This window comes from Numida meleagris, chromosome 1, assembly GCF_002078875.1.
Source record: "Numida meleagris isolate 19003 breed g44 Domestic line chromosome 1, NumMel1.0, whole genome shotgun sequence".
Lineage (NCBI taxonomy): Eukaryota > Metazoa > Chordata > Aves > Galliformes > Numididae > Numida > Numida meleagris.
In genome coordinates, this window is record NC_034409.1 from 46,595,215 (window position 1) to 46,610,162 (window position 14,948).

At 35.6% G+C, this 14,948-nt stretch overlaps 1 protein-coding gene across 5 annotated transcripts in view; it reads left to right on the top strand.

Annotated features, from left to right (window-relative positions):
- CFAP54 (cilia and flagella associated protein 54) overlaps positions 1 to 14,948 on the top strand; it is a 120,006-nt gene that overhangs the window by 22,062 nt on the left and 82,996 nt on the right. For all 5 annotated transcript variants that reach the window (XM_021392364.1, XM_021392447.1, XM_021392147.1 and 2 more), the window contains 11 exons: positions 1,670 to 1,816; positions 2,973 to 3,144; positions 4,897 to 4,955; positions 6,632 to 6,775; positions 7,164 to 7,277; positions 7,368 to 7,469; positions 11,545 to 11,743; positions 12,182 to 12,277; positions 13,380 to 13,492; positions 13,611 to 13,779; positions 14,405 to 14,487. In XM_021392364.1, the coding sequence (XP_021248039.1) occupies positions 1,670 to 1,816; positions 2,973 to 3,144; positions 4,897 to 4,955; positions 6,632 to 6,775; positions 7,164 to 7,277; positions 7,368 to 7,469; positions 11,545 to 11,743; positions 12,182 to 12,277; positions 13,380 to 13,492; positions 13,611 to 13,779; positions 14,405 to 14,487 (1,398 nt within the window). The remainder of the gene's footprint in view (positions 1 to 1,669; positions 1,817 to 2,972; positions 3,145 to 4,896; positions 4,956 to 6,631; positions 6,776 to 7,163; positions 7,278 to 7,367; positions 7,470 to 11,544; positions 11,744 to 12,181; positions 12,278 to 13,379; positions 13,493 to 13,610; positions 13,780 to 14,404; positions 14,488 to 14,948) is intronic.

A 14,948-nucleotide genomic window follows, 5' to 3' on the forward strand; every position in this document is an offset into this window, starting at 1 on the left:
GGGTAAAGTCTATTCCATAAATGAAACATTCTTTTGGTCTCTCTTAATTCTTAGTTGGAAACTGCTGATGGTTATTTTAAAATCTAATCCTCCTTTATGTTAATAAATACTTAATGATACATGGTCTTTTAAAATGAGTTATCGGTGATTGAGCAGAAACTTAACTTTCTGTCCTTTGGCTGTTTATTTTAATGCTATCTCACACTGAATTCCTTTCTGTTATACTTCTGCTATGTATCTTTTAGGACACACTTAAATTCATTATGTTATGTGCACTGAAATTAGATACCTGTTAGTCATCATACTAATCAGTACTGACTCATTTCTTTTCCCTCTCCCTCTGCCTCTATCTGTCTCTTATCTCCAGTCTTACACATGTATTTTAAATTGTTTGGGGGAGGAATCACTTTTTATTACTCACTAGCTGATGTGTGGTTCTGATCCATTGGCATGGTTGTCACAATAGTCCACAGGAGTAGAAGTTGCTGTTCATCGCTGCTTTCACACAGCAAAGGTAATAGGGTCATGTGAGTAAGATTGCTTAGACATTAAAAAATTCAGGGGAAGTGTTACTGTGGTGGTGAGAATTTCAATGGAAAACAGTATTTGTAAGGAAATACTTTTGGATTTTCTGTGATTAAACACCAAAGGACTATTTTCTACAAATACAAATAGGCTATTTTTGTTCTTTCTAGAATTTATCATGATTGGTGTCTGTGTGGTCTAGCATTAGTGAAGTTGGTAGAGAAACCTCTAAATAGTCTTTGCTGTAGGAAGTGACAGAGGTGATTCAGTAAGTAAGTGGCACTTGGACAGCTGAGTCAGAGCTCACTGTCTCAATATGATGTTAGAATGGATCAGAGCGCTGCTGGGGAGCTGAGTGCTGCATGACGCAGAGCTCAGCATCCTGTTTCTCAACAGTTCTTAAAGTGTCAGTGTGACTTCTGGTCTATTAATGCTGACCTCTCGACCTTATGTAATTCCAGTATTCACTGGTTATGTTCTTTTTCTCCTGCATCTTATTTGAAAGAGTTTGAGTTCTAATATTAAGTCACTCTTCTTCTCTGCTTAAAAGATGAGCTTTGACATCAAGGAAAGAGGGGCACAGAAGTGATGATATCTGCATATTGTTTGTGAAGTTCTGCTTTATGAAATTTCTCAGAAGTGTAGTACCATTGTCATTACTGTTCACAAGCTGCAGGATATTCCAGGAACACTTTGCTTTTGTTATTTTGATATTAGCCCGATACTCTTGTTGATCCCTGTGTACTTGAGGCCTTCTGAAGGTGAGTAGGGTCAGTTGGTCTTTCATTTTTGTGCCCATGACTGTTGCAGTTGAGCAAGTCTTCCCTTGCTGTAGCCTAGGACTTTGCAACTCTGCTGTCATTGCTGTGCTTTCTACTGTGTTATGAAGTCATGCAAATTTATGACTAAAATTAACAAACTCCCAGATCATGAGCTTTTCTTATAAGTATTTTAACCTTCTTATGTTGGGAGTTTTTACATTTAAAATAATATTGCTGAATGTTTGTATGATACTTTATTTTTTTTAATTCCAGCTGATCTCTCATGTTGATACCTCTTACATAAATATAATAAAGTGATACATCTTATAGAAATGGAGATGTAATATGTGAGCTACAAAAGTAACTTATTCTTTATTCTTCAGGAGTATAAGTTGGCACTACTACAGTGCTATGGAAGATACCTTCAGCAGTTCCTTTCTGGAAACCCTGATAATATCATGGATGATGCAAATCAATTTAAATCCACCTTTTTTCCAAATGGCTTTAGAGACAAAAATGCAGCTCTTACGGTAGGATTGACAAAAAAAATATTAAAGACATTCATAGTTTCAAAATAAGTAGTGTGTTTTGTCACCCAGAAGTGTGCTTTGTATTACTATATTATTTAAACATTAATATTAATACAGCTTTCATACCTTGCCTACACAGATTACATGGAGATTTAAGTCCTATATATAATAGGGACATTCAGAGTGGTGTACACTTCCAAGAAGATATAGGTGTTTATGCTCTTGTAGCATAAGCCAACCTCTGCCAATGTTTTAAAGACAAATTTCTCTGAACAGGTTTTGCTCTGAAATAGTTAATGTTAACCACTGTCAGAATCAAGGTATGAGCTGAAGTCGATAACTGTCCTTCAATTGTTGTGGAAATTTCCCTATGGTGTAATTTAAGAACTGGTCAGAATGCAAGACAACTAAAACATTGTACTGTAACTTTTATCATAAATATGCAAAAACTACTCCTGACACTGCATTACAATCAATATATCACTCACTCAGTTTGGGGGAGGCGGGGGGGGAAAGAGGTTTTGTAAGTGTTCTAAGCTCTGGGAGTGCTAAATGAACTCAAGAGTATGTTGACAGCCTTTTGTGTTAATTTTGATTTTTTTTAGGGATAGGTGCCTGCAATTCACTGTTTCTTATTCAAGAAAGAAAGTGTTGCAGTAGGTATAGGGGGAGTGCTAAAAATATACTGGATTTTATCTTGAGCAGTGCTTTGCTGAGAAGCTCTTTTTTTTCAGTACATCGTGGGTATTTCGAAATAAAGTAATGCAAGTAATAGAACAGGTTGGCCAGAGAAGCTGTGGATGCCCTGTCCCTGGAACTGTTGAAGGCCAAGTTGGATAAATTAAATCCCAGCCTTTTGAGTATTATTTAGCGTCTTAATATTTCTTCCTGCAACTATTTCAACAGCTCACGTACTAGGTGCATTTTCACCTTGTGGTGCAGTAGAAACTGATCCAACCTAACAGTAAATCAAACTAATAGCTTGAGCACTTTCTCCATAGTCTAATTCTCATTTAAATGTCATGCTGATCTTTTTTTGTGTGTGCTTCATTTTTCATGCTCAACATTTTTTGTGTTTCACTGATGTAAAAAATGATATGTGCATCTGTTTTAAATATGTGCATATATATTTTACATATGTTTCCATGTGTTATAGTTCCATGCTTTGCAAGAGAGGAATGCTTGCATTTATCAGATGGTTTGTAGCAGAGACAGAAATCTTCAGAAACAAGAGTCCCTGCAGACTTGTTTCAAAGTCTTATCCTCACTACGACTCACCATGCAAGTGGCTCTACCTCAGCAGGATTTGTGCTGGCTAATCTACAACGGTACCTTAGGCTTTCTGTTAGCACTTCTTTGCTAAGCAAACTATCTTACACATTTTTTTTTAAGGTCAACATAATGGTTAAGAATAAATCTCTAGTTTTCAATTGCAGCAGCATATTTCTAAAGATGTTTCATATTCTAAAATAATACAATTTTAAGTTTCCACAGTGTGCTTTATATCAAATGAACAGTCATAAAAGTATAGCTCTTTCATCACAGCTATGGTTCGTGTGTACTAATGAAATGAAATCTGGCAGTATAATAGGCATTTTTAGAAACTCGGATTTAAAAAAAAGCTTGTAAGACTTTTTATCAATAAAATGTTCCTTTTTCCTTAAAAAGGAATTGCAGGTGAAAGAATACAAAATGATTGTCTCTCCATGACATGGAATCTCTGTATTTTTTAAAAAATTTCTCCAAGGCTGCAGTTAATAACAAAACTCTTCTAAAAATTACCACAGAATATTACCATTATAGTATTTATGAATTTAAATGTATCTGTATATGATTTTTATGTGAATAAATACTTGAATTAGGAAAACTTTGAGGCAAAAATGGACCTTCTGTGGACTAAACATAGAGAATGGTGTATCAAGATTTTTACTTCAAGAAGGCTACCAAAACATGTATGTACTTTGAAAGACCATGCTATGTAGTCAAAACCTGGGATTATTACATTGTCCTATTATGGTCAATTTTTGTAATATAAATTGAGGATATATTGTATTTTTAGTTTAGTTTATCAAAAATACTGATATTTATCTGGGCTATAAATGGTTGAAATTCTTATGTGTTTTCCTGGGACTCATTACCTTCATCCTATCTGAGATGTATTTTTGTTTTGTTCTATGGGTGAATAATTAAAATATAACCACCTACCATTCTGAAGTTTAACTATAGGGCTCTGTACCAAGCCTAGACAATAACAAAATTTTCCCTCTGACTAGAAATTAGATATTAAGTCTGACTTTTCCCAGTTCCCAAGCACTTTCCTGCAATTTCTGGCAACAGATTTTGTGTCCTATTACACTGACTGATTAAAAAAAAAAATAAATCTTACTAATGCTTGCTAAATTCTAGCTTATTGGGATAATAACATGCTTTGAACTACTACTGTTGGCATTGTGATGCCTCCTGCTGCCACAGGTGTCCATTTCTGAACAGTCACACAGAAGAATAGGTTTTTTTTCCCTAAGAATTGCAGTGTCTTTTATACTTCTAGGACTGCTTTTTGAAAAGCAGTTTTGTGGCATAGCCTAAATTAAGTACATTTTTTGACAGGATTTTATTCATAAGTGACTTTGCTTCTGAAAATTCTATTCACAATCGGTTTGCTTCATTTCACTTATCATACTGAATAGTGTTGCTGTCTGCCAGGACAGTGCCATGACACACTAAAAGATTCCTGCAAGTTAGGATCTGTGAGAAGTAGTATCTTTTCAAATAGGCTGGCATCTAGGGATTAAAAAAAAAATATGTTTTTCTATCAGTTCACTTAAAAAAAAAATTAATGTAGTGAATCTTTGTATTTTTTATGGTGCAACTTTATGTAGCTACTCAAAGTTAATATTGCTCAAGAATTCGGTGGGTTTACAAATAAATGTTTAAAAGTAGTCACAGAAGGATTTAGCTGATTTTTTTTTTTTCCAGCAACTGGAAATATCAACCCAGATATTAAGAAGTTCCAATTGGTTAACATAACATTTCATCTAGGAATCCAGAACTTACCTTCTTTTTACTTTATTTTTTTGCAGGTACAATTCATATTTATACCATATGCAGACATCTGATGATGATAGGTCAGTCTGCTAAGGTATGGAAAATAAACAAATATTTGAAAAATGCATGGAAGATCAGAAAATGCATCTGTGTTTTATGTAACACTGCAGCCTGACTTGTCTATTTCATTGTAATTGCCGGTAGTAGTGCTGGTCCCACTTGAATAAGCTCTCTAGATGGCAGAATGGCTACTTTAGAAGTCTGTGTGCCTTGATGCCTCTGCAGCTCTTCAGCTGTGGGTTGGACATTGAGATGGAACACTGGATGATTTCGGAGCGCTTGGGATGTTCTTTTCTAAGCAGCTCCATCAGGACTCAAGAATGGTGTTTTTGTTTCTTAAAAAGTGAAGCTACGCTGACATCTGGTGGATAGATTGTTCCTATCTGCTGTTCAGTAAACAATCAATCTAAACAAGAGATTTTTCTCCTTGAATGTCTTACCAGAAGTGATTTAGTGCCCCTTTTAACTTTTGGTCTTATCGTACAGAATACAGAGAAACTTGTTGTTGGCATTTCAGACCACTTTACTTTTGGAGTGACCTACATAACATAATGTCTCCTATTTATTTCCCTAAAAAATACACTAGCTGCAAAGAGCACAATAGCACTGTTTGAGAGAGCAAATTCTCAGTCACAAAATGCTATTTTTCAACATAGTCACCACCATTAGCTGTGTGTTTTTGCCAGGGATGAACGTGCATGCCACATTAAACATCTACGTGGCTGTCTGGAACGTGTCTTGTCTTTCCTGTTGCTGTTGCCACTGCTGAAACACACTACTTACTGTTCCCATCCACTGTTTAGTTTCCATAAACATTCAGCAAACATTGATGGATGTCAATGGGCACTATTTTCTCTGCATGAAGGAACTGAATTCCACTCCTTTGCTTCATACTTCCGTGTCAGACACTGTCCTGCCGGACTGCCCTTCTGCTGCCATCTATTGTGCAGCAAGAGAAAATAACAGTGTTGGTGGAAGGTTTAATCTCTACTGCCATACCACAAACATCTGCCTTTTATATAATAGGCCAACATAATAAGCCTTTGTCTATTAAATATTTGTAAACTGATTTAGTTTGGGACTCAAGTTATGTGTATTTAAAGCACCTCATGGAACATTACCCTAGCAAGAATGGAGGGAAAGGTATATTTCAGTTAGTATAGTACAGTTAATTCTTTGAAGAGTGAGATTGCTGCAGCGTCTATGTTAGGAGAGGCAGAAATGACTTAAACTTAAGAGCTAGTAGTGTAGTTCCATGGTTATAAATTGATCTCAGTGTGGACTGTCACCGAAGAATACAGACTCCATTGTGTCCCAAGTCAGCTTGCTGATCTAGTTATGTTTCAACTTAAAAAAAGAAGAAAAGATCACTAGAGGTGACACAAAGGAGGGGGAGAACTCTCATAATAAGAGTAGGCGAGAGAGAAGGACGGGACCACTGTTTGGTGGCAAATCTGCAGTGAACTAGAAAGGCTTAAGTATTTCTGAGGTTAAAATATAATGCTTGCCCATAGCTTCAGATGGAAAAACAACAATAAGCAGGAAGATTACTTTGTAGTCAACAAATTACGTTAAAAATTAATATAAATTCTCTGCCTTTTTTCTCCTTTGAATTTGTCCTACCAGGAGGAGACATCTCCTTACCTGATAGAAAGTACATTAATACAGTAGAAAATGCATTCACTTTGAAACTGGATTTTTTCTTTACAGGTGCTGGAATACCTGCTGTGGGCCAGTATATGTATGGAATTATCCATTCCACTCTTATCTGTACATTATTTGACATGGAGAGCCACTCTATATGCTGCAGTTTCTCAGTGTTATTTTGATTGTCAAGCTGGTATTCATGGAGAGGTATCTTGATTTACCATATGTAATCATAATTTCAGATGCAAACATCTGTTGAAATATGCCTGCTTATCAGATCATGCGCATTTAGAATTCTTCCTATGTTCCAAAATTTAACTGCAATGTGGAAGTGTGTTTTGACTTGTAAATGAGTAATGAATTAATAGTTAAGTACATTAGTAGTTTGCATTATAATAATAGTTACTGATTTCTAGCATTAAGTAGCAGCAAACACCAATACAGATATACAAAATACATTTTTCAAAAGTTTTCTTCTTTTCAGTTGACTTTCATTGAAGTCTTTTGCAGTTTCCTGACTTCAAGAATGATGTGACTCTAAAATTACATACCTAGGAAAACCTAGTAACAATTTTGTTTTTTATACTTTGGACAGGTATTTGCTCGTCGTGGTCTTATTCAAATTGATGAACTGAAACAATTAGAAAATATCAGTTCTTCACAGAAAAATTCGGAAACAAGAAAGGTTTTCAGAGAGGCCACTATGAAGGTATAATTCTGCAAGTAGTTATTAACAGCTACAGTGGTGAAACAATCTCTGCGCAGAGCATATAACATACTTTCTTTTTTCTTATGCTAGATGTCAGTAATGATTTTCAAAAGAGCAGTATATGAATCCAGAAGAAAGCCAAAAAGCTCTTTTCGACCTAAGTTGAGAGTTAGCCTGAAAGAAACACAAAATGTAAGCTTAACATTTTGTATAATCCTTCTCTTTGCTTATTCTTTGCAGGTGATGAGTATGTGATATAATTCTGCTTAATGCATATGGTGCTATTCACAAAGTATTAGTCTTTCAGTTTTTTAATTAATGTAATTGATCATTAAAATGCAGAATAAACTTGAAAGGAGAGAAAATGTAGCAATTCTAGGAGAAATACTGATTTTTTTTGTTGTTCCTACTGCATGTATGGGCTTTTGCCCTGATATGTTCAATTATTCCAATGATGAAGGGATACCCTGAAAAAAAGTTACAGTAGTTATATTTTTATTTATTTTTGATTTGCTTATTGAGTCTATTTATTTTTCTGAAAGATGCTGTGAGTTAGAGAAGGGTATCCAGAACACAAAGTAGACATTTAAGGAAGTAACAAATTCCCCTAAATACCATTCTTTCTTTGTGTTCTTTACAACCAGTGTCATAAGAAAGGTAATCCACTGAGATGAGAATTACAAAAAATTATGATGATGCTTTTTTTTGTGTGTGACTGCACTGTTCCTCTTTTTTTTTTAAAGAAAATAGTCTGTTTGTATTAGAAAGGCTGATCAGAAATAACTGAGATTGCTCATTTGATTCTGCTAATGGTTAATAATAAAATTATAATGAAGTTATACTGATATGTTACAGATGCAATCCAATTGTGTTGAATGCTTCTTTTCCATAGCTTATTCACTTAAGCTGTGTAGAGGATTGTCTGATACCTCAGTTTTGAATCATTGACATGAATCATAATTGATATTGAATTGCTACGTGGACAGCACAATCATTTTGTCCCTAGTAAGTCTTCACTTACTAGGAATTTACTGTTATCCAAGACAAGGCCCAAACCTCAACATGTTCAAGTCTGTGTGGTTTGCACATATGAAGCTGCTGGTTAACTTTCTCAAGGTCAGCTGGATTCTAGAAGACTGAAGTACTACCGAATGATGATCGTATAAAAGTTTTGCTGAATGATCAGGATATTGGGAACTCAGCATACTCTCTTATTGTTTGTTCATCAGGCATTTACCATGTTACTGTGTCTGTCACATAGCAGGAGTCTTGTATATCTGATCTCCATATGCTGGAAGAATTTTCAGTGACTGATTTTGTTCTGCAGTTTCAGATTGAATGCCTGACATTAACAACAAATTGTTGGAAACTGTACAGTTCCCCCACCAAAATTCTTTTACTTCTAAAATGCTTTCTGACAGTATTCATGACCTTATACAAGAAGTAATAGTATTGAATTTTCATATTTGTTTCTGCATGTCTTTAATAGTTTTAGAAGATTTCTTAAATGTTGCAAAATCTGAAAGCACTCTTTTATGCTTGAGAATATTTTGTAGATTTATTGTGTCAAGTAAATACGTAAAAATGTAGGACATTTATTTTTGCTTGATGTTCTGACTTTAAAAACAATTTCCTTTTATTTATGGAATATCTACAAGGGTAGTATAACAGGTAGAACAGTTACATTTAGAGCTCATTCCAGCATGTTATAAAGCACATAACTCTTGAATTAGCGAAGAATTAACACTCTTTCTTCTGGAATGTGTGCAGTGCAAATTATTTTTACACTTAAATCACCTTGAAAATAGAAGCAGGCTAGTCAAATCAATTTAGTTTTATTTAGCTTTCACTTTTAAGGTTCTTCTCCACTAATACAATGCTTGTTTTCTAAACATGGAAGAGCAATGGTTATGTGAAATTCTACTACTAGTAGATTACTTACCATTCTGCTCTGCATTGTAACAGAAGTATTTAAATGAAACCTGCAGTTTGAGATTAGTCTATCCTAGAATATATGTGAAGTATGTTGCTTTCTGCTTGCATAGATCTGATTTCTAGATGGGGTTGATAAAAGTGAATCCACAGATATGTTGAATACAATAGCACAATATATTGAATAGCTTGCTGTAGTTCTGTATAGCTTGCTTCAAACATTGTTATGAAGATTTAGGGGAAAAAAAACAAGAAATGTTGAAATTTTATTTTGGAGTTAATTTGTTTGGAGAATGTCAGAATTCCAGAATGGGAAATGCTGAGGTTGACCTTTAGAGTTCATATGGTCTAACCCACTGTTCAAGCAGTGACAGTCCCAGAGCAGGGTGCCCAGGCCCACATCCAGGTGGCTTTTGAAGATCTTCAAGGAGGAGACTCCACAGCCTCTCTGGGCAGCCTGTGCCAGTGCACTCTCATCCACAAAATGTTTCCTGGTGTCCAGATGGAACCCCCTGTGTTCCAGTTTGTGTCCATTGTGTCTTGTCCTGGTACTGGACACCACTGCCCAGAGTGTGGCTCCGTCTTATTTGCACCCTCCCTTTGGATATTTATAGACATTGATAAGATCCCCCCGAGCCTCCTCTTCTTCAGGCTGAATAGTTCCAGCTCTCAGCCTTTCCCCATATAAGAGCTGATCCATCATCTTGGTGGCCCTTGTTTGGACTCTCTCCAGTGAGTCTCTGTCTCTTGTGTACTTGGGGGCCCAGAACTGGACATAATAGTTCAGATGTGACTTCACCAATGCTGAATGTAGGGAATAGGGTTACCTCTCTTGACCTACTAACAGTACTGGCCTAATGCAGCCTTGAATACCAATAGCCTTTGTGGCAAGGGTACGTTGTTGACTAACATTCAATCTGATGTCCACAAGAACGCCTAGGTCATTTTCTGCCAACCTGCTTTCCAGCTGGGTGGCTCCCAACATGCATTCTGATTCTATATGGGGTTGCTCCTATCAGCCCATTTCCCCAGCCCGCTGAGGTCCCCCTGGATGCCAGCACAACCCTCTCATGTATTAGCTGCACCTCCCTGTTATGTGTCATCTGAAAACTTGCTGTTGGTACACTCTGTTCCATCATCAAGATCATTAATGAAGATTAATGGATAAGCCAAACTGGATCCAGCATTGATCACTGGAGTACACTGCTCCTAACTGTCCTCCAGCTAGACTTTCTGCCACTCATCACCACGGTCTGGCCTGGCTGTTCAGCCAGTTTTCAGTTCACCTTACTGTCTGCTCACCCAGCCCATGCATCAACAGCTTGTTTATGAGGGCCTTATGGAGGACAGTGTGAAAGGCCCTACTGAAGACAAGTTAGTCAATATTCACTGCTCTCATCTTGTTTACTAGATGAGTCATTTTATCACAGAAGTTTATTAAATCGGTCAAGTGTGACTTTCCCTTGGTGATTCTATGCTAATTGCTCCTAATGATGTCAGATATTGAACAGATCAGTTTTATTTTCATCAGTTTTACATTTCAGCTTGTCTTTAAGCTTTCATTTGGATGCAAAAATAGAAGATGCTAATGCAGCAAAGTGAGAAGGAAATTCTCAAATTTTTGTCTAGTTAAATGTGCCTAGAAACCATTCTAAAGTGTTTTTATGCGGGGAGGTGCCAAATAAATAGAACTGTAATGTTGCTGGAGTAATAAGCAACTTTTTCAAGTACTGTTTTTCTGATTTACTTTGTGTCTGGTCACAGTTTGGTTAGGAAAATAACAATCGTAGAAAGAACACTGAAATAAAATTTTAAAATATTTTCTCATATACATCTCTAATCAATAGTGGAAATATATTTTTACATGTTCTGCACTGTATTTTATGTTATGCTGCTTGAAAATGTGTGAGTCAGTGAAGATAATGCTTTCTCTGCAGTGCAGTGCATCCCAGTCTTTCCCTGATTTTTTTGTGAAGTGTGTAGAACTTAGTTCGTAATGGTCAAGTTTGTATCATTATAAGGAGAGATCTGGGTGGCTTTGAACTACATGACCTCTTTCACTCATAATTTCTACTCTAGTGTTTTCTAAGTGTTGCATGGAGCAACTGTGTGATTGCAAGGAAATTGTGGAACTTCTTAAGTACTGTACTCACATAGCGTGAGGCTTTGCTATGCCTCTGAAACATGAAGTTCATAAAAACAATGTATTTTACAATATATTTTTTTCTGTTTTAAACATGTACTTTCTTTCTGAAAGTGAACTGTTTTGAAAGAAGTCTTTTTTTGTTTTGTTTTGTGACTGGCTTTAGATACTACATTGCTTTTTCTTACTCAGTTGCCATGGCCTCGCACTACTACTGAACAGCTGCTGATGGAAATGTTTGATGGTACCGCTGCTCAGTTCCTTGCCATCCTGGAAGCTCTGTCTGATAGCAGTAGGCGTGTACTGCACCCTACTCCACCTGTTCCTGATGAACCTGAAATTCGTGATGTGATTTCAGAGCTTTTTTTTGCAGGCCTGGAAATCCTCTCAGGTAACAGCATAAGGAACCAAAAAAGTGCTGGTGAGGAGCACAGACCTCCATTTTCCTAGTTTTTTTCCTTGCTATGAGAGAAAAGTCTTGCCTGAAGGCATATCTTTTAACAAGGAGAAGAAATGGGAGTGTGGCTGGGTGGCAATATGACAGACAGTCAAGATCACTACAGTGATTCTTTTTTTTTTTTTTTAAGTTCAATTCAAAGTTAGATTTAAAACTTGAGAAGAACTTTGGACTAAATGATTCCTTTGAAATCATCTTTGCTATGCTATAGACTGAATACAGCTATAGGTATAAAGATATTCTGTTGATAAAATTATCTAGAGAAACTAAATGCACTTCAGAATCGTATTTACTTTATATGACTATTGGTTAATTGTCACATAGCAAGTCAAATACAGTATAAAGTAATGTAAGGAATTGTCTGTTTTAAAGGTGGAGTGAGCAGTACTGATGTTCAAGGAGATGTTTGCACATGTAATTTTGGTATAATTAATGCATCATCAACTCTTCTACAGTTGATACTATCAGGTAAACTAGCTTTGAGTTTTGAGAGGATGCTGTACCCAGCAGTTGCACTCATGCTTGGTGAGCAGAATTGATACTCATTTTCATGTTAGTTGCACTTATATTGCATAGAGGTATTGCAAAACAATGTCCTCTTCAAGTGAATTTTATATATACAATGCTAAGGCATTCAAAATGAATTATGTACAGAAATTGTTACAATCTCCTTGAAACAAATACTATCTAATTAGCATGTAGAAATATATGGTAATTGTGATAATTACATACTGTTCAGATATACTAATGTTTCTAAGTTGTTTAAAGGCCAACCTCTGCAGTGATGTCCCAGTGCATTCTTGCGAAAGAGAAGTGAGATGTAGCAACAGTAGGACTGCTGTAAGCTTCTTGAGATACTTGAACAAATCACTGTGCTGCTTCAGAACGTATCAGCTCTCTATTATTAAGTCAATATATTTTTTTTCTCTGTGTGTCCATGTGCCCAGGTAATTCAACACTGACTGTGGCACTTTCTTAGGACTGTGTAACACTACTGAAGATACTAGCTAGGATACTTGCTTGGAGTTCCTAGGATCAGGAAATCCCTTTTACATTTGACTGTACTTTGAATAAACTTGGAAAGTGAGAAAATAGGCTCTCTCTGTGTACGTTACACATTTTTTGACACAGCAATGAGAAATGCTCAGCTGTCTTGCAAGAAGTTGTTCATGTTTCTATGCGTTATTTTCTAAGTAAACTGCTAGTGAGAAGGGTTGCTGTGGGAACCTACCCAGATTTAAGCTCTTTCTGCAGCAGAAAGGACTAAATCCTTGATGCCCTCTACACAGGCAAATCAATACCAGTAAGAGTACAGCCTTTTTACAATGAAACAGGGCACTGCAGATACATCATTAGAGTAGTATGCAAGTGTAGACATTATGGCAAAATGATAAAGCTATTTACTGCATTGTAGAGTTGTTAAGAAATCCTTCAGGATTATGCTGAATGTACAAAACCACAGAATTTTACCTTTGCATTTATAAACACCCAAATTATTCCTTAAGTTAAACTTCTAAATATACATGTGTGTGTAAAGTATTAAATATTAATTGTTTTGTCATCACTATAGGAGAAAAGAGTGTGTCTGGAGAGGCTGCAGTAAAGTTTGTAAAATTAGCTTTCAACTATGAAGAGTGGGACGTGTTTGATTCCGCCATTGTATTTGTTACTAATTTTCTTCAGGTAACCATGATGCTATTTAGACGTACTTGATGTAGTCTTTTCCTGTGAGACTGAGGAACAATATTCAATTTACAAATTTTTTTAAGACAAATTTCTATTAATTGTTTCTGTCAATTAGGCTCAAAATGAACCAAGATGGAAGAAGGCAGAAATGGAACTCAAACTTCTTACCTTGATGCGACCTTTACTATTTCCAAGAAAATTTAAGCATAGTTTTTCTGTTAGTGAAACCAGTACCAGGGGAGATAATGTGCCTTGTGTTTCTAATAAGAAGAGTAAAGTCAGAAGTGAGTGTTTTCAGTTATAGCTTTGTTTGCATTTCAAATATTTTTTGCAGTAAGAAATATTGTTTATCAATTAAAAACTATGTGATATGTTGCATGCAGTATTCTGTGAAAAAACAGCAACTGATAACTTGCAACCTACTGATTTTTTTCTAGTTGTCATTTGCCAAAACTTGACTTCATACTATTTCCGTTATGTGAAATGGCCTGACCTCTTTTAGATATGTATCTTGTTATATGCACAGATGTAAAATGAATGGATATTTTCAGAAAAGAACATGAAGCAGACTTTCTTTTGCCCATTCTTTTACTTGGTTTATTTATTTTTTTCCATTGAAACAAGAAAAAACTTGTTAAAGTAACTAATTCAATTCAATGAAATTCCAAAAAAATGCAAGTATCTTGAAAACTTTCTATTTGCGAACATAATAGTGTTCGTTTTTTCACAGTATGTGAATTAACCTAGGAATATCTGTCCTCTTTGTACTTACTTTTTCTTAGACCACACTATCTGCTGGTATAAATTTGTAAGTTGATTCACTCAAATGTTTTCAAATGTAGGTTTCTAACCAGAAATAATGTTTTGCCTTTCCTTTTCTCTCCTTTGTATAAACACTGAATGTTGTAGGTTCCATAAAACATGGAGAGCCTTCTCATGATCTTATCATTTTGGCAACAACAGTGTTCTCCTGTGTCTCTACATCTAAGCAGGTATAAAAAGATTAGAGACATTTTTTATTAATTAATCATGTAATTTGTAACAAATGTATGTAATTTAAGGAATCAGGGGTGTTAACAAACTACAAAAATGAAATAGCAAAAATGAAAAAAATGTGCCTCTAAAATGTGATCTATTGTGATTAAAAAAAAGTTTATTATTTATTAAATGTAATCAGGCTACAGAAATTTAACAGATATTAAATCAATTTGGAAAACCATAGTGCTAGTTGCATATCTTTGCCAATCAAGCAAAGATAATATTTATTTTAGTATATTTGATGTAGGAGAGTGAATACACTCAGCTATGGAAAGCATTCCTGCAATATTTTTACAAATGAGAGCAGTGACCCAGAGGAATGAAAATACATTTTTAGCAGCTATATGCCTGCAGTTTGTGGTAAATTCTCATTGCAAACAGAGAATCAGCATCAGCAAAACCAAGATGAGTGGGA